Source organism: Ranitomeya imitator, chromosome 4 (genome assembly GCF_032444005.1).
Source record: "Ranitomeya imitator isolate aRanImi1 chromosome 4, aRanImi1.pri, whole genome shotgun sequence".
NCBI classification, from domain to species: Eukaryota; Metazoa; Chordata; class Amphibia; order Anura; family Dendrobatidae; genus Ranitomeya; species Ranitomeya imitator.
Window position 1 is genome coordinate 412,313,727 of NC_091285.1, and position 23,213 is coordinate 412,336,939.

Consider the following 23,213-nt stretch of genomic DNA (forward strand, 5'->3'; position numbering starts at 1 on the left):
TTCCTCCACTATTGAGCAGACGGCCTTAGAGTCAGAGGTCATGACTTTATGCCGTAAAAATGTACTGATTGAGGTTCCGGAGTCAGAGAGAGGAAGAGGATTCTACTCTCCTCTTTTTTTGATTCAAAAACCAGACAAGTCGTTCAGGACTATTATCAATCTTAAATCCCTTAATGAATACCTGGTTAATAACACGTTTAAAATGGAGTCAATCAGTTCTGCAATAAAGATGTTGTTTAAACACTGCTTCATGGTAGTTGTGGACTTAAAGGATGCATACTATCATGTTCCTATCCACGAAAACTTCCAGAAGTTTCTACGTGTGGCGGTGTCTATGGGAGGTATTGTTCGCCATTTTCAATTTAGAGCCCTTCCCTTCGGCCTCTCAACGTCTCCCCGGGTATTTACTAAAGTAGTTGCGGAGGTTATGGCGCACTTACGTGAATCCGATATTCTCATTGTTCCTTATCTGGATGATTTCCTAATAGTGGGGAACTCAGTAGACCATTGCCTGGCTCAGGTTAAAACAGCTATATTTAAACTGGAAAATCTGGGCTGGATCATAAATTATGATAAATCCCGATTGCAACCCCTAAAGACCCAGAGGTTCCTAGGGCTGCTGTTAAATTCCGAGTCCCAACAATGCTGTCTTCCGCCTGATAAATTGCTTCATATCCAACAACAGGTGTTAAAAGCAATTAATAAACCATCCATGACCCTTAGACAGGCTATGTCTTTGTTAGGTTCCCTAACTTCCTGTATCCCCGCCGTCCGTTGGGCCCAGTTCCACTCCAGGCCTTTACAGTTTGACGTACTACATTATGATAGGGTCTTACAGGGTTCCTTGCAGGGTCAGATGACATTGAGTCCAGGGGTTCTTACATCTCTTAGATGGTGGCTAGAGGAAGACAATCTGTCAGCAGGAGTTCCCTGGGTGACTCAGGTGACTCGGGTAATCACAACAGACGCCAGCCCCACGGGGTGGGGGGCACACATGGGTGACGTGGTAGTCCAGGGTCTATGGGACCCCCAAATGTCAGCCTCTTCCAATCAGAAGGAGTTGATGGCAATTGAATTCTCAATTAAGGAACTCCTCGTGTATCTACAGGGTCACCATGTCAAAATCCTCTCCGACAACCAGGTGGCAGTGGCCTACGTGAATCACCAAGGTGGAACACGCTCCGAGTTCCTGATGGAAATAGCGGACCGCCTGCTCCGGATAGCGGAAGACCATTTTCTATCTTTAACAGCAGTGCATATAAAAGGGAAGGAAAATATAAGGGCGGACTTTCTAAGTCGAAACACCTTAAGACAAGGAGAATGGTCTCTGAACTCAAAAATCTTCAACCAAATTGTCCGCAGGTGGGGTCATCCAGAGGTGGACTTATTTGCCAGCAAGGACAACAGAAAAACGAAAATATTCTGTTCCTTGAATCCCAGGGAATATCCGCTGGCAGTGGATGCCTTCCTGATCAGATGGGATTTCCGATTGGCATATGCGTTCCCCCCGCTAAACCTGTTGCCTCTGGTGGTCAGAAAGATAAGGGAGGATCAAGCGAGAATCATACTGATCGCTCCGTTCTGGCCCCGAAGAGCTTGGTTCTCCTGGCTCAGGACCATGTCGGTGGAAGACCCCTGGGTACTGCCGGACATCCCGGACCTACTTCATCAAGGTCCGATCAACCATCCACAAGTGAAGGGTCTCCATTTGACGGCATGGTCTTTGAGAGGTCACTGTTAAAAAACAGAGGATTTTCTCCAAATCTCATTGATACCCTTATGAAGAGTAGAAAACTCATAACAACTAAGATCTACTCTAGAACTTGGAGGAAGTTTCTGGCCTCTTCAAATTTTAATATCGAAGAGGGTTTACCAATTAACCAGATTCTAGAATTCCTGCAGAGAGGGCTAGAGCTAAATCTATCCACGAGTACGCTAAAAGTACAAGTCTCAGCCCTAGGGGCCCTATTTTCTTGTAACATTGCTGGTAATTATTGGGTATCAAGGTTCATCAAAGCAGCTAGTAGGTCCAGACCTATACACAGGAATAGGTCAATGCCTTGGGATCTCAATCTAGTCCTCTCTGCTTTGACTAAAGAACCGTTTGAGCCTTTACATTCAGCCTCACTTAAATTACTATCCCTCAAAACAGCATTTTTGGTGGCAATTACATCTGCTCGTAGGGTAGGAGACATACAGGCTCTTTCTAGGCTGTCCCCCTATACAGAGTTTCTACAGGACAGAGTAGTCCTCAGACCAGATCCAGCTTATTTACCTAAAGTGGTCTCAGATTTTCATAGATCTCAGGAGATAGTTCTACCATCATTTCTCCCTAATCCTTCTAATTCCAAAGAACAGTTACTCCATACGTTAGATGTTAGGAGATGTCTCTTAGAATATATTTCAGTCACTGATGCTTGGAAGAGAGAGGAGGCTTTGTTTCTATCCTTCCAAGGTCCCAGGAAAGGTCTTAGAGTGTCAAAGTGCACGTTAGCGAAGTGGATTAGGGAGGCTATCTCTCTGGCTTATACTGCAGGTGGAGGTCCTGTTCCGCAGAATCTGAGGGCACATTCCACCCGGGCCATGGCTACATCCTGGGCTGAAAGATCTGGAGTTTCCATCGACCAGATATGTAAGGCGGCTACGTGGTCATCCCCTTCCACCTTTTTCAAGCACTATAGGTTGGACTTGGGGTTCTCTTCTGATCTCACCTTCGGGTTAAGGGTGCTACAGGCTATAGTCCCTCCCTAAGGTAGTTTACATCTCTGTAATTCTCTCGTAGTGCTGTCATGGGAGTCCGAATAAAGCATTAAGCTACTTACTGGTAGCAGCATTTTTCGGAGGCCCATGACAGCACCCTTAGTTCCCTCCCTATTCACGTGGGGGTTGCACTTCCTATAATGTATATAATGAGATAGATAGATCTCACGTGTGGTATATAGTTCAATATGATGGATTATTTTTGTACATAAACTGTATATAATGTATGTTTGTGTGCTACTAACCGCGGTAGTCCTCTCAGGCTCTAATATACAACTGATGCAGGGGGAGAGGTGCCGCCCTTTTGTATCTGTAGGTTTCCTGTTCCTGAAGGGCGGATCCCCTCTCTCGTAGTGCTGTCATGGGCCTCCGAAAAATGCTGCTACCAGTAAGTAGCTTAATGCTTTTTTTTACATTCAACACATTAGCTGGATGATGGGACTACTACTGTCCTATCATTGGCTAATGTGTAAATCACTGTCACTGTAGCAGGCATAGCCCGTTGGGACTTGTAGTCCCATCGGACGATGCCTGCGCACGCACACACATGCACACACCAAAGACCGCACACACTCGGACAGACCCGCACACACCCAGACAGCCCAGCACACATCTGCACACACCCAAACAGCCCGCAGAACTTGCCCGCACACACATACACGCACACAGTCACTGCCCACACTCCGCCCACCCACTTCCCTCCTCCCGAACTGCAGCGTTTTTCGGACCCACATCTGCAGCTAAACCGCAGATCTTTTTTACATCTTCGGTTTTGCTGCGGATGGGACCGACTCAATGCAAGTCTATGGCTGTGTGCACACGTTGCGGATTTGATTGCAGATTCGCAGCTGTTTTTGCAGCACGGAATTGCATGGTATGTTGCATGGTGAATGTTGCATGGTGTATGTTGCATGTTGTATGGTGCATGTACTGTTTGTTCTGTATGTTATATGTTGAATGTACTGTATGTTGTATGTACTGTATGAAAGATCCGTCGTGCACTGGATCCGTTGTGTTTTGGCGGACCGTCGGCACGAAAAAACGTTCAATGTAACATTTTTTTGTACGTCGGATCCGCCATTTCCTTCCACGCATGCGTGGACGGAACTCACCCCCCTCCTCCCCGGACTTTAGAGTGGGCAGCGGATGCGTCGAAAAACTGCTCCTATATATAATGTCACTGGTGATCACTGTATTATCTGTACACTGACACTATATACAGAGCTCCTGTGTATGTCACCGGTGATCACTATTACCTGTACAAGAACATTGTATATTAAGAACAGATCTCCTGTGTATAATGGCATTAGTATTATGTTTTTTTATATTAATGATCAGTATTGTAGTATTCGGTCACTAAGTGGTGGTAAAATGTAGTCTGGTCATGGTGTGGTGGTATTTGTTCCTTGTATATGGTATTATTGCTCACCATGTGGTGGTAATATGTGATTCGGTCATGGTGCGGTGGTATTTATCCCTTGTATGTGATAATATTGGTCATTTAAAAAATTGAAAAATAAACATTTCTTAAAATACCCGATATAATTTAGGTATATTTTTATTTAATTGGTTAGAGTAGGGCCTGGCCAAAACAAAAGCTGCTGGCTATGTAAGTGATCTGGTGATGGAAACTGTATATGTGTGATTGGTGAGGATGTGGTGCAGAAGAGGATTTTTTCCAATAGAGGGTGGTGGGTCTGTGGAAGGTTCGAGGGGTGGAGGCGTGGCTAGGGTGGAGCTTGGGCGGAGTTTAAAGGAGCCCCAACATTTTTACCAGTATGGGTCCACGAAATTCCTAGTGGTAGCCCTGTTCCCAATAGCTATTGCCCTTACTAACTGGTGGGTAATAAAATCTCACAATATTAAAGGGAACCTGTCGGGTCCCCCACTCCCGCCAACCCAGCAGCATTCACCTATGTGCAAAACCCCTGCCTAACCAGGCCTGTGTAACGTTATTGAGTGAAAACAAGGTCTAAAAAAAAGCATTTATAATGTCCCCGTTTCTATGCTAATGTGGGCTTTGACTAGTTGCTAGAGTGTTAGTTGCCCCAGACTAGTCAGCCATGTTACCACACCCACAGTGGGCATGATAACATAATTTGCACGAGCAAAAGCTACTCCCTGTTACTAATACAAATTCTGTGTTTTGTGATGTCATGACTACAGTGCATATCACCTTTGCTGTCAGTCACTGAGTACAGAGGCCTGAACCATCTACATCAGCAGAGCTGCTAAGGTCAGTGATTGGCTGCCGTGGTGATATGCATAGTTGTTACGTTTGCTCTAAAGCCAAGTCATAGAGATGGGACCAGTAGTAGGACGCCCGAACTGAAATTGCAAAGAGCGAGTATTGACTGTATTTGTTTTTTTAACAGGTATCTAATAATTTGTGAGCCTCTGTTTCTAATCTGGAAATCTTCTTTATAAAAAAAAATCTACGGTATGTATATTGTATGCAAAAAATATAATAATGCATTTAAATGTCCCTTTTTCACAAATGTTTTCAAATAAGCTGGTTACCTGGATAGTTTGTCAAAAATTGTGGAGCAGTTCACCATAGCCCAGAACTGGGCAAAGTTTGGCCTGCGAGCCACACCCGGTCCTCTGGCTGTCTCAGTCCGGCCCGCGACCAATCAGTGACGGGCACAGTCTTGCTAAAGCTCAGAGCTGGGGGCTGATATTCTCCGACTAGTAAGGTGCCATTGATATAGGCCCCCAGCCTAAAAATAGCAGCCCACAGCTGCCCAGAAAAGGCATATCTATTAGATGCGCCAATTCTGGCACTTTCCCAGGCTCTTTCCACTTGCCCTGTAGGGATGGCAAGCGAGGTAATGAGTTGTTAATGTCACCTTGCTATTGTAAGGTGACGTTAAGTCGGCTTAGTAATGGAGAGGTGTCAATAAGACACCTCTCCATTACTAATCCTATAGCAGTGAAAGGGTTAAATAAACACACACATGCAGAAAAAAGTCTTTTAATTAAATAAAACACCACACAGTTTTGACCATCTTTTTATTGTTCTGCCATTTCAAAGCTAAGCCATCGATCTTCTGTAATAAAAATAAAATAAAAAAGCAAAAGTATCCTCTCTGATAAGTCGTAGTCCGATATAACAAGTGTCCCAGGCAGTAACTGGGGGAGATAAAGCTTACAACCGGGAGTGCTGCTAATGCGACCGCTCCTGGCTGTAAGCTACTGGGGAATGAATGAGGCAGGCCTCACACTAGCGAGTTTTACAGACGTATGAGAGGTGCAGAAAATACAGATTGCATACGGTACAATGATTCTCTATGACCCAGCTCCTATCTGCCGTATTTTACTGATCCGTATTATACGGTCTTCTACGGCCGTAGAAAATCGCAGCATGCTGCGTTTGTCACCGTATTGCGCCAAAAATATGCCAATGAATGTCTATGGGGGGGAGAAAAATACGGATTACACACGGACCAACAGTGTGACTTGAGAGAAATACGCAGCGGTGTTCTATAGAAAAGCCGGCAATTCAGTGCGGTGTACAGTAAAATCACACTGACAAGTTACAATAGAATAGCTAAGATAATTGTCTACACATAGTATAGGGGTATATATATATATATATATATATATATATATATATATATATATATATATATATACAGGTCCTTCTCAAAAAATTAGCGTATAGTGTTAAATTTCATTATTTACCATAATGTAATGATTACAATTAAACTTTCATATATTATAGATTCATTATCCACCAACTGAAATTTGTCACGTCTTTTATTGTTTTAATACTGATGATTTTGGCATACAACTCCTGATAACCCAAAAAACCTGTCTCAATAAATTAGCATATCAAGAAAAGGTTCTCTAAACGACCTATTACCCTAATCTTCTGAATCAACTAATTAACTCTAAACACATGCAAAAGATACCTGAGGCTTTTATAAACTCCCTGCCTGGTTCATTACTCAAAACCCCCATCATGGGTAAAGGTACCGTCACACTTAGCGACGCTGCAGCGATACCGACAACGATCCGGATCGCTGCAGCGTCGCTGTTTGGTCGCTGGAGAGCTGTCACACGGACAGCTCTCCAGCGACCAACGATCCCGAGGTCCGCGGTAACCAGGGTAAACATCGGGTAACTAAGCGCAGGGCCGCGCTTAGTAACCCGATGTTTACCCTGGTTACCAGCGTAAAAAAACAAACAGTACATACTTACATTCAGCTGTCTGTCCCTTGCCGTCTGGTTCCTGCACTGACTGCTGGCCGTAAAGTGAAAGTGAAAGCACAGCAGTGAGTCACACAGCGGTGACTCACCGCTGTGGCTGTGCTCTGCTTTCACTTTACGGCCAGCAGTCAGTGCAGGAACCAGACGGCAAGGGACAGACAGCTGAATGTAAGTATGTACTGTTTGTTTTTTTACGCTGGTAACCAGGGTAAACATCGGGTTACTAAGCGCGGCCCTGCGCTTAGTTACCCGATGTTTACCCTGGTTACCAGTGAAGACATCGCTGAATCGGTGTCACACACGCCGATTCAGCGATGTCTACGGGGAGTCCAGCGACGAAATAAAGTTCTGGACTTTCTTCCCCGACCAGCGATCTCCCAGCAGGGGCCTGATCGCTGCTGCCTGTCACACTGGACGATATCGCTAGCGAGGACGCTGCAACGTCACGGATCGCTAGCGATATCGTCTAGTGTGACAGTACCTTAAGACTAGCGACCTGACAGATGTCAAGAAGGCCATCATTGACACCCTCAAGCAAGAGGGTAAGACCCAGAAAGAAATTTCTCAACAAATAGGCTGTTCCCAGAGTGCTGTATCAAGGCACCTCAATGGTAAGTCTGTTGGAAGGAAACAATGTGGCAGAAAACGCTGTACAACGAGAAGAGGAGACCGGACCCTGAGGAAGATTGTGGAGAAGGACCGATTCCAGACCTTGGGGAACCTGAGGAAGCAGTGGACTGAGTCTGGTGTGGAAACATCCAGAGCCACTGTGCACAGGCGTGTGCAGGAAATGGGCTACAGGTGCCGAAATGGGCTACAGAGAAGCAGCACTGGACTGTTGCTAAGTGGTCCCAAGTACTTTTTTCTGATGAAAGCAAATTTTGCATGTCATTCGGAAATCAAGGTGCCAGAGTCTGGAGGAAGACTGGGGAGAAGGAAATGCCAAAATGCCTGAAGTCCAGTGTCAAGTACCCACAGTCAGTGATGGTGTGGGGTGCCATGTCAGCTGCTGGTGTTGGTCCACTGTGTTTCATCAAGGGCAGGGTCAATGCAGCTAGCTATCAGGAGATTTTGGAGCACTTCATGCTTCCATCGGCTGAAATGCTTTATGGAGATGAAGATTTCATTTTTCAGCACAACCTGGCACCTGCTCACAGTGCCAAAACCACTGGTAAATGGTTTACTGACCATGGTATTACTGTGCTCAATTGGCCTGCCAACTCTCCTGACCTGAACCCCATAGAGAATCTGTGGGATATTGTGAAGAGAAAGTTGAGAGACGCAAGACCCAACACTCTGGATGAGCTTAAGGCCGCTAATGAAGCATCCTGGGTCTCCATAACATCTCAACAGTGTCACAGGCTGATTGCCTCCATGCCACGCCGCATTGAAGCAGTCATTTCTGCCAAAGGATTCCCGACCAAGTATTGAGTGCATAACTGAACATTATTATTTGATGGTTTTTTTGTTTGTTATTAAAAAACACTTTTATTTGATTGGATGGGTGAAATATGCTAATTTATTGAGACAGGTTTTTTGGGTTATCAGGAGTTGTATGCCAAAATCATCAGTATTAAAACAATAAGACGTGACAAATTTCAGTTGGTGGATAATGAATCTATAATATATGAAAGTTTAATTGTAATCATTACATTATGGTAAATAATGAAATTTAACACTATATGCTAATTTTTTGAGAAGGACCTGTGTATATATATATATATATATATATATATATATATATATATAATATTAATATTTCACACAGCGCTAGATAGCTTAGAAGCCGGTAATTCAATTGCCGGCTTTTCCTATCTCCTTCTCAATCCCGACATATGAGACATGGTTTACATACAGTAAACCATCTCATATCCCTTTTTTTTTTGCATATTCCACACTACTAATGTTAGTAGTGTGTATGTGCAAAATTTGGGCGCTCTAGCTATTAAATTAAAGGGTTAAATCGCGGAAAAAATTGGCGTGGGCTCCAGCGCAATTTTCTCCGCCAGAGTGGGAAAGCCAGTGACTGAGGGCAGATATTAATAGCCTGGAGAGGGTCCATGGTTATTGCCCCCCCCCCTGGCTAAAAAAAATCTGCCCCCAGCCACCCCAGAATAGGCACATCTGGAAGATGCGCCTATTCTGGCACTTGGCCACTCTCTTCCCATTCCCGTGTAGCAGTGGGATGTGGGGTAATGAAGGGTTAATGTCACTTTGCTATTGTAAGGTGACATTAAGCCAGATTAATAATGGAGAGGTGTCAATTATGACACCTATCTATTATTAATCCAATAGTATGAAATGGTTAATAAAACACACACACACATTATTACAAAGTATTTTAATGAAATAAATACACAGGTTGTTGTAATATTTTATTATACTGGTAATCCACCTGAAGACCCTCGTTCTGTAAAAAAGGAAAAATAAAAAATCAACAATATCCCATACCTTCCGTCATTCTGTCATGTCCCACGATGTAAATCCATCTGAAGGGGTTAAATCATTTTACAAGCAGAAGCTTGCTAATGCAGCCGCCCCTGCCTGTAAAAACCCAGCAAATGAATGGAATGTAGGTGAATGACCTGTAGTTACCTCGAGTTGCGGTGATGCGCCCTCTGCTGGATGTTCTCGTATGAACTTGAGCCTGGGAAAATATTCTGAAAAGTTCCCACGCTCTAGTTCATATGAGGACATCCAGCAGAGGGCGCATCACCGCAACTCAAGGTAACTACAGGTCATTCCCCTGCATTCCATTCATTCACAGAATTTTACAGCCAGGAGCACAGCTGCATTAGCAGAGCTCCTCGGTGTAAAATGATTTAACCCCTTCAGATGGATTTACATCGTGGGACGTGACAGAACGACGGAAGGTATGGGATATTGTTGATTTTTTATTTTTCCTTTTTTACAGAACGAGGGTCTTCAGGTGGATTACCAGTATAATAAAATATTACAATAACCTGTGTATTTATTTCATTAAAATACTTTGTAATAATGTGTGTGTGTGTTTTATTAAACATTTCATACTATTGGATTAATAATGGATAGGTGTCATAATTGACGCATCTCCACTATTAATCTGGCTTAATGACACCTTACAATAGCAAGGTGACATTAACCCTTCATCACCCCCTATCCCACTGCTACATGGGAATGGGAAGAGCGTGGCCAAGTGCCAGAATAGGCGCATCTTCCAGATGTGCCTTTTCTGGGGTGGCTGGGGGCAGATTTTTTTTAGCCGGGGGGGGGGGGGGGGGGGGGGGGCGCCAATAACCATGGACCCTCTCCAGGCTATTAATATCTGCCCTCAGTCACTGGCTTTACCACTCTGGCGGAGAAAATTATACGGGAGCCCACGCCAATTTTTTCAGCGATTTAACCCTTTAATAGCTAGAGCGCCCAAATTTTGCACATACACACTACTAACATTAGTAGTGTGGAATATGCCAAAAAAGGGATATGAGATGGTTTACTGTATGTAAACCATGTCTCATATCGTGTCGGGTTTGAGAAGGAGATAGGAAAAGCCGGCAATTGAATTACCGGCTTTTAAGCTATCTAGCGCTGTGTGATATATAATATAATGTGTGTCTCACTGACATACAGTGGGGCAAAAAAGTATTTAGTCAGTCAGCAATAGTGCAAGTTACACCACTTAAAAAGATGAGAGGCGTCTGTAATTTACATCATAGGTAGACCTCAACTATGGGAGACAAACTGAGAAAAAAAAATCCAGAAAATCACATTGTCTGTTTTTTTTAACATTTTATTTGCATATTATGGTGGAACATAAGTATTTGGTCAGAAACAAACAATCAAGATTTCTGGCTCTCACAGACCTGTAACTTCTTCTTTAAGAGTCTCCTCTTTCCTCCACTCATTACCTGTAGTAATGGCACCTGTTTAAACTTGTTATCAGTATAAAAAGACACCTGTGCACACCCTCAAACAGTCTGACTCCAAACTCCACTATGGTGAAGACCAAAGAGCTGTCAAAGGACACCAGTAACAAAATTGTAGCCCTGCACCAGGCTGGGAAGACTGAATCTGCAATAGCCAACCAGCTTGGAGTGAAGAAATCAACAGTGGGAGCAATAATTAGAAAATGGAAGACATACAAGACCACTCATAATCTCCCTCGATCTGGGGCTCCACGCAAAATCCCACCCCGTGGGGTCAGAATGATCACAAGAACGGTGAGCAAAAATCCCAGAACCACGCGGGGGGACCTAGTGAATGAACTGCAGAGAGCTGGGACCAATGTAACAAGGCCTACCATAAGTAACACACTATGCCACCATGGACTCAGATCCTGCAGTGCCAGACGTGTCCCACTGCTTAAGCCAGTACATGTCCGGGCCCGTCTGAAGTTTGCTAGAGAGCATTTGGATGATCCAGAGGAGTTTTGGGAGAATGTCCTATGGTCTGATGAAACCAAACTGGAACTGTTTGGTAGAAACACAACTTGTCGTGTTTGGAGGAAAAAGAATACTGAGTTGCATCCATCAAACACGATACCTACTGTAAAGCATGGTGGTGGAAACATCATGCTTTGGGGCTGTTTCTCTGCAAAGGGGCCAGGACGACTGATCCGGGTACATGAAAGAATGAATGGGGCCATGTATCGTGAGATTTTGAGTGCAAACCTCCTTCCATCAGCAAGGGCATTGAAGATGAAACGTGGCTGGGTCTTTCAACATGACAATGATCCAAAGCACACCGCCAGGGCAACGAAAGAGGGGCTTCGTAAGAAGCATCTCAAGGTCCTGGAGTGGCCTAGCCAGTCTCCAGATCTCAACCCTATAGAAAACCTTTGGAGGGAGTTGAAAGTCCGTGTTGCCAAGCGAAAAGCCAAAAACATCACTGCTCTAGAGGAGATCTGCATGGAGGAATGGGCCAACATACCAACTACAGTGTGTGGCAACCTTGTGAAGACTTACAGAAAACGTTTGACCTCTGTCATTGCCAACAAAGGATATATTACAAAGTATTGAGATGAAATTTTGTTTGTGACCAAATACTTATTTTCCACCATAATATGCAAATAAAATGTTAAAAAAAACAGACAATGTGATTTTCTGGATTTTTTTTTCTCAGTTTGTCTCCCATAGTTGAGGTCTACCTATGATGTAAATTACAGACGCCTCTCATCTTTTTAAGTGGTGGAACTTGCACTATTGCTGACTGACTAAATACTTTTTTGCCCCACTGTATATATTTAATTCAATTTCAATTCAAATGAGCTTTATTGGCAAGACTAAGTACATGTTAGCATTGCCAAAGCATATGGTAAAAATACGGGGGTGGGGGAGGGGGGGGCATATAGAGGTCCAGGGAATATCAAATTCCTTTTAGAGGATAGGGGATGTTTCCAGGGTGGGGTATAGGAGTCCATGACATATCTGGCTCTTTAGTCGGGGGATAGGGATTTGTCCAGTGTTGGGGTACGGGAGTCCATGACATATCAGGCTCCTCTTAGTCTGTGGCAGGCACTGACATATTCCGCTGCTACGGCCACTGCACTTTCCTCTTCCCCCAGTATTATCGGCAGTTTCTCTTCCTCCTCCTTGGAGGTGAAGTCTGGGAGGAGATCAGACAGTCTCTTGAAGTGAGTGTCCCTCACTGCGGAGTATTTGGAGCACCTCAGCAGGAAGTGGGCCTCATCCTCCACGGCCTCCTGGGGGCACTGCTGGCAGAGTCTGCTCTCTCGAGGCTTGTAGTTCTGTCGGTGCCGCCCGGATTCGATGAGTAGGCTGTGGGCGCTCAGTCTGTACCGGCTCAGGATCTGTCGATCTTTGGGGTTTTCTAGTTTCTCTAGATATGGGGCCAGTTTGTACTCCCTCTGTAGATTCCGGTATATTGTCAGTTTCTGGGATTTGTTTATGTCGTTCCTCCAGATGCTGAGATATTCCTCTTTGACTTTGTGTACCATTTTCTGGATTTCACCTTTTGTCAGGCCATGGAGGTTGATGGGTTGGTCAGACTGGCTTTGGGTACTTTTCCTTGGGAGGCTTCCTGAGGCTTCCTGGTGTAGGAAGGCTTTGTGATGGTAGGAGTTGGGACTGTTACTTTGTAGATGAGCCTTGAATGACAGCGCCTTCTTCTTTATTGCGATGTGTAGTGGGAAACTGCCCAGCTCTGCTCGGCAGGCGCTATTTGATGTGCTCCGATGGACTTGGAGAAGATGCTTGCAGAACTCTAGGTGGAATATTTCTGTCGGCCCAGCGTCCCACTTTGACCAGTTTGGGTATGAGACTGGGCCCCAGACCTCACTACCGTATAGAAGAATTGGGGCAATGATGGATATAGGTATATATATATATATATATATATATATATATATATATATATATATATATATATATATATATATATATATATATATATATATATAATGACAGTATATATGTTTTTACAATTATTTGAGCCCATGGATCCATTGTATGTCCGTATGTCGGTTTTGCAAGCCTGCGAGAAAATCTCGCAGTACGGATGCCATACGGATTAGATACGGAGGATACCATGCGCAAAATACGCTGACACACCCTGCCTACGGATGACATACGGATCACTATTTTGGGGACTTCTCTGCGTATTACGACCGTAAATAACGGACCGTATTTTTATACGATGAGTGTGAGGCCGGCCTCAGACGGAGCGGGCACAGGCTTAGTAACATCACTGAGCCTGCGCTCCCTCACAGCCTGACCTGAGGTAACCTCTGCACCGAGGGAAAATGCTAGGGAAGAGGATACCGCAGGTAATGTATCTATATATCTATTCATTCTATCTATCTACAGGAATTTGTTTTTTTTTCTCTGTGTGCACTCAACTTTATTGGCATGCACAAAGAGAAAAAAAACGCATAAAAAAGCACCAAAAACGTGGCAAAATCGCAGCAAAAACTACTTTCCTGCCAAGATGATCAGGTTTTGCTGCAGAAAAAAAATGCAGCAAAAATGCACTGTGTGAACTTACCCTAAAAGTCAAAATATTTAAACAAGTATTCAGTAATTAAAGTGTTGCAACCAGTACATGGATTGCCATGTTAGTGTTCATACTTCGGAAGCCTGGATGGATTCAAAATGTCAATGGCATGGTGCTTGAGATATTACATTCAACAGTTGATAGCTCGCAAGGAACAAACAGATGGCATATAGAGCATGTATGTATATATATATTTTTCATTTTCCCACATTGATCTACTATGGAGAGAAGTATAAATTGATAATTAGCTTACGCAATTTTGCTTTGTCTGCCGTGCTATAAACAGGAATGGTTGAGAGTCATAGATAAACCAACGCTTCTGTTCAGATACTTTCAAGATATAAAAAAATTACTGAATTATAAAAAGGTTTTTGCTATGTTTATAACATAGCTGTATACAGTGGGTACGGAAAGTATTCAGACCCCTTAAAATTTTTCACTCTTTGTTTCATTGCAGCCACTTGGTAAATTCAATTTTTTTTAACATTAATGTACACTCTGCACCCCATCTTGACTGAAAAAAACAGAAATGTAGAAATTTTTTGCAAATTTATTAAAAAAGAAAAACTGAAATATCACATGGTCATAAGTATTCAGACCCTTTGCTCAGACACTCATATTTAAGTCACATGCCATCCATTTCCTTGTGATCCTCCTTGAGATGGTTCTACTCCTTCACTGTGTTTAATTAAACTGATAGGACTTGATTTGGAAAGGCACACACCTGTCTACATAAGACCTCACATCTCACAGTGCATGTCAGACCAAATGAGAATCATGAGGTCACAGGAACTGGCCAAGAAGCTCAGAGACAGAATTGTGGCAAGGCACAGATCTGGACAAGGTTGCAAAAGAATTTCTGCAGTACTCAAGGTTCCCAAGAGCACAGTGGCCTCCATAATCCTTAAATAGAAGTTTGGGACCACCAGAAGTCTTCCTAGACCTTGCCGTCCAGCCAAACTGAGCAATTGTGGGAGAAGAGCCTTGTTGAGAGAGGTAAAAAAGAACTCCAAGATCACTGTGTCTGAGCTCCAGAGATGCAGTAGGGAGATGAGAGAACCGTTCTACAAAGTCAACTATCACTGCAGCCCTCCACCAGTCAGGCCTTTATGGCAGAGTGGCCTGATGGAAGCCTCTCCTCAGTGCAAGACATATGAAAGCCCTCATAGTTTGCTAAAAAACACATGAAAGACTCCCAGACTATGAGAAATAAGATTCTCTGATCTGATGAGACGAAGATAGACCTTTTTGGTGATAATTCTAAGCGGTATGTTTGGAGAAAACCAGAAACTGCTCATCACCTGCCCAATTCAATCCCACAGTGAAACATAAGGGTATCAGCATCATACTATGGGGGTGTTTTTCAGATGCAGGGGCAGGACGACTGGTTGCCATTGAAGGAAACATGAATGCGGCCAAGTACAGAGATATCCTGGAGGAAAACCTCTTCCAGAGCTCTGGACCTCAGACTTGGCCAAAGGTTCTCCTTCCAACAAGACAATGACCCTAAGCACACAGCTGGAATAACAAAGGAGTGGCTTCAGAACAACTATGTGACCATTCTTGACTGGCCCAGCCAGAGTCCTGACCTAAACCCAATTGATGATCTCTGAAGAGAAATAGAAAAAATTGGAGCCCAGCTCCAATTTTTTCTGTTTTGCTTGATGTGAGTCCAAGGCTGGTGTCTGAGCCCCAGGTGGATGAGCATAGAGCAACTGGGTGAGCTGGAATCAAATTTCTATCTCTGGAGAGACCTGAAAATGGCTGTCCACCAATGTTCACCATCCAACCTGACGGAACTGGAGAGGATGTGCAAGGAAGAATGGCAGAGGATCCCCAAATCCAGGTGTGAAAAACTTCCCAAGAAGACTCATGGCTGTACTAGCTCAAAAAGGGTTCTTCTACTCAGTACTGAGCAAAGGGTCTGAATACTTACGAACATGTGATATTTCAGTTTTTCTTTTTTAATAAATTTGCAAAAAAATTCTACATTTTTGTGTTTTTTTTCAGTCAGTGCAGAGTGTACATTAATGAGAAAAAAATGAACGTTTTTAAATTTACCAAATGGCTGCAATGAAACAAAGAGTGAAAAATTTAAAGGGGTCTGAATACTTTCTGTACCCACTGTAAATAAAGGAAATGTACAGTTTTGAAAAATCTACTATATAATTGTCTCAGGGTCACTTCCGTCTTTCTGTCTGTCTGTCATTCTGTCTGTCATGGATATTCATTGGTCGCGGCCTCTGTCTGTCATGGAATCCAAGTCGCTGATTGGTCTCGCCAGCTGCCTGTCATGGCTGCCGCGACCAATCAGCGATGGCCACAGTCCGATTAGTCCTTCCCCTGCAGTCAGCGCCCGACGCCCGCTCCATACTCCCCACAGTCACCACTCACACAGGGTTAATGCCAGCGGTAACCGACCGCGTTATGCCGCGGGTAACTCACTCCGTTACCGCCGCTATTAACCCTGTGTGACCAAGTTTTTACTACTGATGCTGCCTATGCAGCGTCAATAGTAAAAACATCTAATGTTAAAAATAATTAAAAAATCATTATATACTCACCTTTCGCGACGCTCCGTTAACCGCTCCATGCAAGCGGCAGGTTCCGGTGCCATGTATGGAAGAAGGACCTGCCATGACGTCACGGTCATGTGACCGAACTACAAGGGGCCCTCAGAAGGTGAGTATATGTTTATTTTTTATTTTTTAACCTGTGACATACGTGGCTGGGCAATATACTACGTAGCTCGGCAATATACTACGTGACTGGCCAATATACTACGTGGCTCTGTGCTGTATACTATGTCCCTGTGCAATATACTACGTGGCTCTGTGCTGTATACTACGTCACTGGGCAATATACTATGTCACTGGGCAATATACTACGTGACTGGGCAATATACTACGTCACTGGGCAATATACTATGTGGTTGGGCAATATACTACGTGGGCTGTGCAATATACTACGTGGCTGGGCTGGGCATTATACTACGTGGCTGGGCAATATACTATGTGGCTGGGCAATATACTACATGGCTGGACAGTATACTACGTGGCTGGGCAATATACTACGTGGGCTGTGCAATATACTACGTGGACATGCATATTCTAGAATACCCGATGCGTTAGAATCGGACCACCATCTAGTAAAAAATAGTTATGGAATTATTTGGAAAATAATAATAAATCTCATTCATTTTGAAAAATATTGCAAAGAGCGGCAGCTAAAATCACATGAGAAAAAAGAAGTGACTTAAAAGTAATCCCACAAATGATGAATCGGTCAGTGCCGTTGGGCTCACTCACACGAGTGATTCTCTCTTCTGAGAGAATTGGATCGATTATGGTAATGACATTCGGATCAAACTCTGATCAGAAGTTGAGCCAAAGGTCAGTTTACTGTGATGCAATTCTCGAATGAGAGAATTGTATCACATGTACGGAGAAGATGGAGAACTTAATTTCTCCATCTTCTCCATGGTCTGTTTCTGCATAAATCAGACTGCATCCAAGTGTAGTCCAATGTTTTACACATATCCATAGACTTGAATGGGTACGTGTTATCTGATCTGCGGACCCAATCACAGCATGCTGCAATTTTTTTCATGAGACTGATTTGGTCTGTAGAAAAAAACGTAGATCTGCACTGTCAAATAGTAAAACATTGGTCCAAGTGCTATCTGATCATGTGAGCGAGTCCTTAGAGTTTGCTTACACTCAGCATTTTAACAAGGATTTCAAAGTGGATCTGCTCCAAAATAGAAATCACAAAGCACTTCAAATGCTTGTTAATATTAATATTAACAATAGTAATATTAACATTGACTTCCGTGGAAAACCCAACAAGGTTTTTTTATTGTTTTATTTATAAAGTGACATGTCATTCTTTCTATGTTGCATCCTTGTGGAATCCGCACCAAACTTGACACTATCAAGTGAAAAGTCTGCAAAAGACCACATGGAAAAAAATGCATTAAAAACTGTGTCAAAACTGATTGAAAGATTACTTAAATAACTGCATCAGATCTGAAAAAATTCTGCAGTCCCATCTCAAATGGAACAGGGGTGTGCTGGCTCCACTGACACTCCATTCATTAGGGGACTGCCAAAATTGATGGAAAATTGTACATGACTTTCGTGTTCAGTCCCATAGATAATTAATGGAGTGGAGGCAATCGAACCTTTGAATTTTGGGAATAACCTTTTATATATTTTGCAATTTGTGAACACAAATACCAATTGCTTTTATGTGGCCTGATGATCAATCCAAACTAAAGACCCTAAGCAGTCAGTTTTAGTAAACTATAGTGATAATCTATACATACTTCTTACTACACATTTTACAATATTTTGTTTATATTTTTTCTAGAGGTGTTCTAGAGATTTTGAACAGCTCATCATAATTCTTCATTTGAGCTCCATGGGACCTACAGAAATCCACAGTCCTACCGGTATGTATAAAGGAAAAAATCAGTTTAAAGACCTTTAGTAAGTAAGTACTAATCTTCCCAGAAGAGACAGTACTCACACACCCTGAGCATCTCTGGCCTGTACTGTGAGAGTTAGTAAACGTTTTGTATATTAAACACTATGTCACAGATCTGATAATGATGGCTCGTTCACAGGATCGTATTTTGGTCCAAATGTTGAATGTTATTCAATGGGGCAGTGTAGATGAGTGATTTTATTTCACTGCCTGAATCTACGTGTGAAAAGAATTGCAGCATGCACTCATTTTTTTCTGTAAATTGGATGAGACTCGCTTATTCAAGTCTATAGGTGCACAAAAATAATTAGGTGCCATACGGAGCCACAGTATAGCATAAGATTTTTACGGATACATTGCATTTCAGTAACATGGGAAACTGTAAATGGTCCTGTAAATTATTAATAGCTACTGCAATTAAAAAAACAGATTGTATATGGGCATCACACGGAAGACAAGTGAGAAAAAAAATGTCCAACTTTTCTTTTTGAAACTCTGACGATTTCTATGCACTTGTGTGAACCTGCCCTTATGGTGACAATACTAGTATAATTGTAATAACTTCACCATTGGCCATTCTTAAATGAATGTAATATATTATACTGCTATTCAAACTGTGCATTTTCCTTTGTTCTTAGAAATCTTAATTGATTTTAATCATGGATTCACAGAGCGCCAATGAGAGACTAGTTACAACAAAACTTTTATCAGAGGTAAGCAAATATGAGGTGCTGTGAAATAATGTCATTAGTGCAGGGATGTCAAACTCAGATACACAGTGGGCCAAAATCAAAACTTGTCCAAAGTCGTGGGCCAACCTTGATATTTCTAAAATTAATTGCAGCAGAAAAAGTTAAGGGGGAGTGTTGTGAATTCTGTGGCTGAATTCACTCCTGTGGTCACAAGTGGTACTGCAGCTTCTGAGCTTCCTCCCTCAGGTGTTCTGGTGAGCTCGTTAACTGCTTCATTACTTAACTCCGCCTGATGCTGCTATCCTTGCTCCTTGTCAATGTTTCAGTGTTGGATTTGAGCTTCTCCTGATTGTTCCTGTGACCTGCTGCTCTGTATAGCTAAGTGCTTTTTGCTTTTTTGTTGCTTTTTTTCTGTCCAGCTTGTCTTTTGTTTTTGCTGGAAGCTCTGAGACGCAAAGGGTGTACCGCCGTGCCGTTAGTTCGGCACGGTGGTTTTTTTTGCCCCCTTTGCGTGGTTTTGCTTTAGGGTTTTTTGTAGACTGCAAAGTTCGCTTTACTGTCCTCGCTCTGTCCTAGAATATCGGGCCCCACTTTGCTGAATCTATTTCATCCCTACGTTTTGTCTTTTCATCTTACTCACAGTCATTATATGTGGGGGGCTGCCTTTTCCTTTGGGGAATTTCTCTGGGGCAAGTCAGGCCTATTTTTCTATCTTCAGGCTAGCTAGTTTCTTAGGCTGTGCCGAGTTGCCTAGGTAGTTGTTAGGCGCAATCCACAGCCGCTTTTAGTTGTGTTTAGGATAGGATCAGGTGTGGAGTCTACAGAGTTTCCACGTCTCAGAGCTCGTTCTTGTATTTTTGGGTATTTGTCAGATCACTGTGTGAGCTCTGATCGCTAAGCACACTGTGTTTCTGGATTGCCTTCATAACACCTGTCATTAGCATACATAACAGGGGATGGGGATTAATGGGTTGGGGGAATTTGCCTAGGATAGGGAGAAGCCCAATACTGCAAAATGAGGATTGTAAGGATGGTAGATAGCAGTATACAAAGGGTGTGGTGACTCTCAATTAGGAAATATAGGGAAGTATAGAACATCTATTTATATAATCGTCTAAGAGTCACTTCCGTCTGTTTGTCTGTCTGTCACGGAAATCCCTTGTCGCTGATTAGTTGTAGGCACAGTCCGGCCGCGAATTCGCCCCTTCCTATTCTCCGTCAGTGCCCTCTCCATACTCCCTTCCAGTCAGCGCTCATACAGAGTTAATGGCTGCGTTACACCGCGTTATGCGCCTATGCAGCCTCAATTGTAAAAAGATCTAATGTTAAAAATAATCAAAAAAATAAAAAATCATTATATAGTCACCTTCTGGCGCCTTTCCAGCTCCTCACGACGCTCCGGTCTGAAGAATGCATTGCCGTCTCGCGAGATGATGACATAGCGGTCTAGCTAGACCGCTACGTCATCCTTTTGTGAGACCGCAATGCATTCTTTGGACTGGAGCATCACGAGGAGCATTGCTAAATGCCTGGCCTGGATCCGGGGGCCGCCAGAAGGTGAGTATATAACTATTTTTTATTTTAATTCTTTTTTTAACAGGGATATGGTGCCCACATTGCTATATACTACGTGGGCTGTCTTAGATACTATGAGGGCTGTGTTATATACTGCATGCGCTGTGTTATATACTGCGTGGGCTGTGTTATATACTACGTCTCTGCTATATACTGCGTGAGCTGTACTATATACTACGTGGGCTGTGCTATATACTAAGTGGCTGTGTTATATACTACATGGGCTGTGCTATATACTACGTAGCTGTGCAATATACGTGGCTGGGCAATATACTATGTGGCTGTGCAATATACCATGTGGCTGTGTGATATACTATGTGGCCTGTGTTATAAACTGCGTTTGCTGTGCTATATACTGTACTACGTGGCCTGTGCTATATACTATGTGGGCTGTGCTATATACTACGTGGGCTGTGCTATATACTACATACTAGAGCAATAAGATAAATCATGGCGAGAGCGCACTGGCTCAATAGCATATCGGTGCCCAGTCTATGGAGGAGATAGAGGCTGGTTGTGTTATGTGCACTGAGATGTATGGGAGAGCACAAGGGAAGTGCGCGCTGATGTAGGGAGCAGAGGAGAGAACTTGTGTGTCATAGCAGGGGAGCTACGCAGCAAGTTGAAAACGACCTTGTAGTAACTAGGGAGTAGTATTAGCGGTCCGTACGTTGTCTACTGGCGGGCCAGCTCTAGTAGACATTTGGTATTTTCTCTCAGGCCGTGGGCCTGACTGTGACATTTATGCATTAGAGCATAAATGCCATAGAGTGGTGTCCACAGCTTGGGATCCCTGGCTATTAGGTAGAAAGAACCGAAACAAAGTGCAACTCTCTCTGGAGGACCTGTCTCATCTCCACATGGATAGCCCATTGCATTCAATCGGCAACTTGGAATACAGCATTTCTCATGTAGAGACTCTGACATATTGGAGGGTGTGATCCACTAATTTCCAGAATACCTTTCAAGGGAAGGGTTGCCAACATGTTTTGGTTGTTTATCCCTGTAAATGATTGAGATTTTCTTTTTTTTCTCACCTTTGAAGAGATTGTACAGCAGCATACAGATATGTTCTGTTGTGTATGACTTGCTATGTAATTACAGTTAATAATTTACTTCACTGCTTGACTTGATGTCATGTTTTTAAGCGCTCTAATCTTATTTATGGGGGCTTCACTTTCACATGAATCTCGACACAGAAAAGGGTAAAATGTCCCTTCCTGTGTCCTAACATCCCTGGAGGTGGAGATGCTGGTAATGTACATGAGAAAGTTCAATTATATAACATTTTATACCAAGTAAAACATGCTTTTGAGCTATTGGGCAACCCTATGAATAATATTTATACACACAACTTTAGGTTCTGTATATTTTTTTTAGTTGTTGGGCCTTTTGGGATTAGTGACCCTGTAAAAGGGAGGCTGGTGTTAGATTTAGGCCAGATTTACAAATCCATGTTTCGCTATTCAAATACGGACCATGATATATGGACTGGACGTTGGTTTCCTGACCCACACGTGACAGCCTGATCTATACCTATGAGACTATTGAGTTCAGGAAGAGAGACCCAAGACCGGTCGGTGAGTCACAAACCATGGCACACAGATGTGTGAATATAGTCTTACAGAAGACTTGTTCCTTAGCGAAATTACTGTATGAACACACATGGAATTCAGTTCATGCAAAACCTGTTTTCTATCTGTACCATGATTGAGACTTTAGTTTTGAACATCTCTATGTGAATAATAAGTGCTTGTGAATACTTGCCAATAATTAATTTGTATACACTAACAATGTATATACATGTTTGCAATGCGTACATAGAAATTGTATTAACATTTGTCTTATCTTGACATTTTCAATAGACTATCAGAAGAAACCAGAACTCATTTACTCTTAAAAATCTATATATCAAGTTATTTGGTTCTATTATCTTCTTGCCTGGTAAGTGGGTTTATTGTTTTTTTTACTGTAATAAAAAACCGTTTTTGATACAAAGTGTCATAATAAAACAACAGAACACCAAACAGCATAACATCTCATTGACTTTAACAAAAAAAGCATAGTTAGGCAATTAGGTAAATGCCTTTCAATGTGTATATCCAATCCAATTATAAATGAGTGAATTTTGCATATTTCTTATCTTGCACTGATCCTTCGTTTTAGCCAATTAACTCCTTTTCGCAAAATGATCTAACTTTATGTCCACCTTGCAGTTGATTTCCCACAATCCGAAGTACAGCTGCATCAGAGGGATGCTGCTATCATTCATAGTTAGGATTCATACCCATCAGCGTGAATACAAACGGTCCGTTTATGCTGAGTAAGGCCCCTTTCACACATCAGTTTTTTTCCATCAGTCGCAATCTGTCGAATTTAAAAAACAGATTCGGCGACTAATGCCGCCGGATCAGTTTTTTTCTCATAGACTTGTATTAGCGACGGATTGCGATGGATGGCCTCAAGTTTCATCTGTTGTTCGCCGGCCCTGTTGAA

The 23,213-nt window shown here is 42.8% G+C and overlaps 1 protein-coding gene across 1 annotated transcript in view; it reads left to right on the plus strand.

The window, feature by feature from the left end:
* Window positions 1-23,213, plus strand: part of LOC138676277 (NACHT, LRR and PYD domains-containing protein 1 homolog) — a 77,064-nt gene that overhangs the window by 22,073 nt on the left and 31,778 nt on the right. The window contains exons 2-5 of the mRNA XM_069765418.1: window positions 5,136-5,200; window positions 18,334-18,415; window positions 19,089-19,163; window positions 22,583-22,661. Coding sequence (XP_069621519.1) covers window positions 19,110-19,163; window positions 22,583-22,661 — 133 coding nt within the window. The 5' untranslated portion in view covers window positions 5,136-5,200; window positions 18,334-18,415; window positions 19,089-19,109. The remainder of the gene's footprint in view (window positions 1-5,135; window positions 5,201-18,333; window positions 18,416-19,088; window positions 19,164-22,582; window positions 22,662-23,213) is intronic.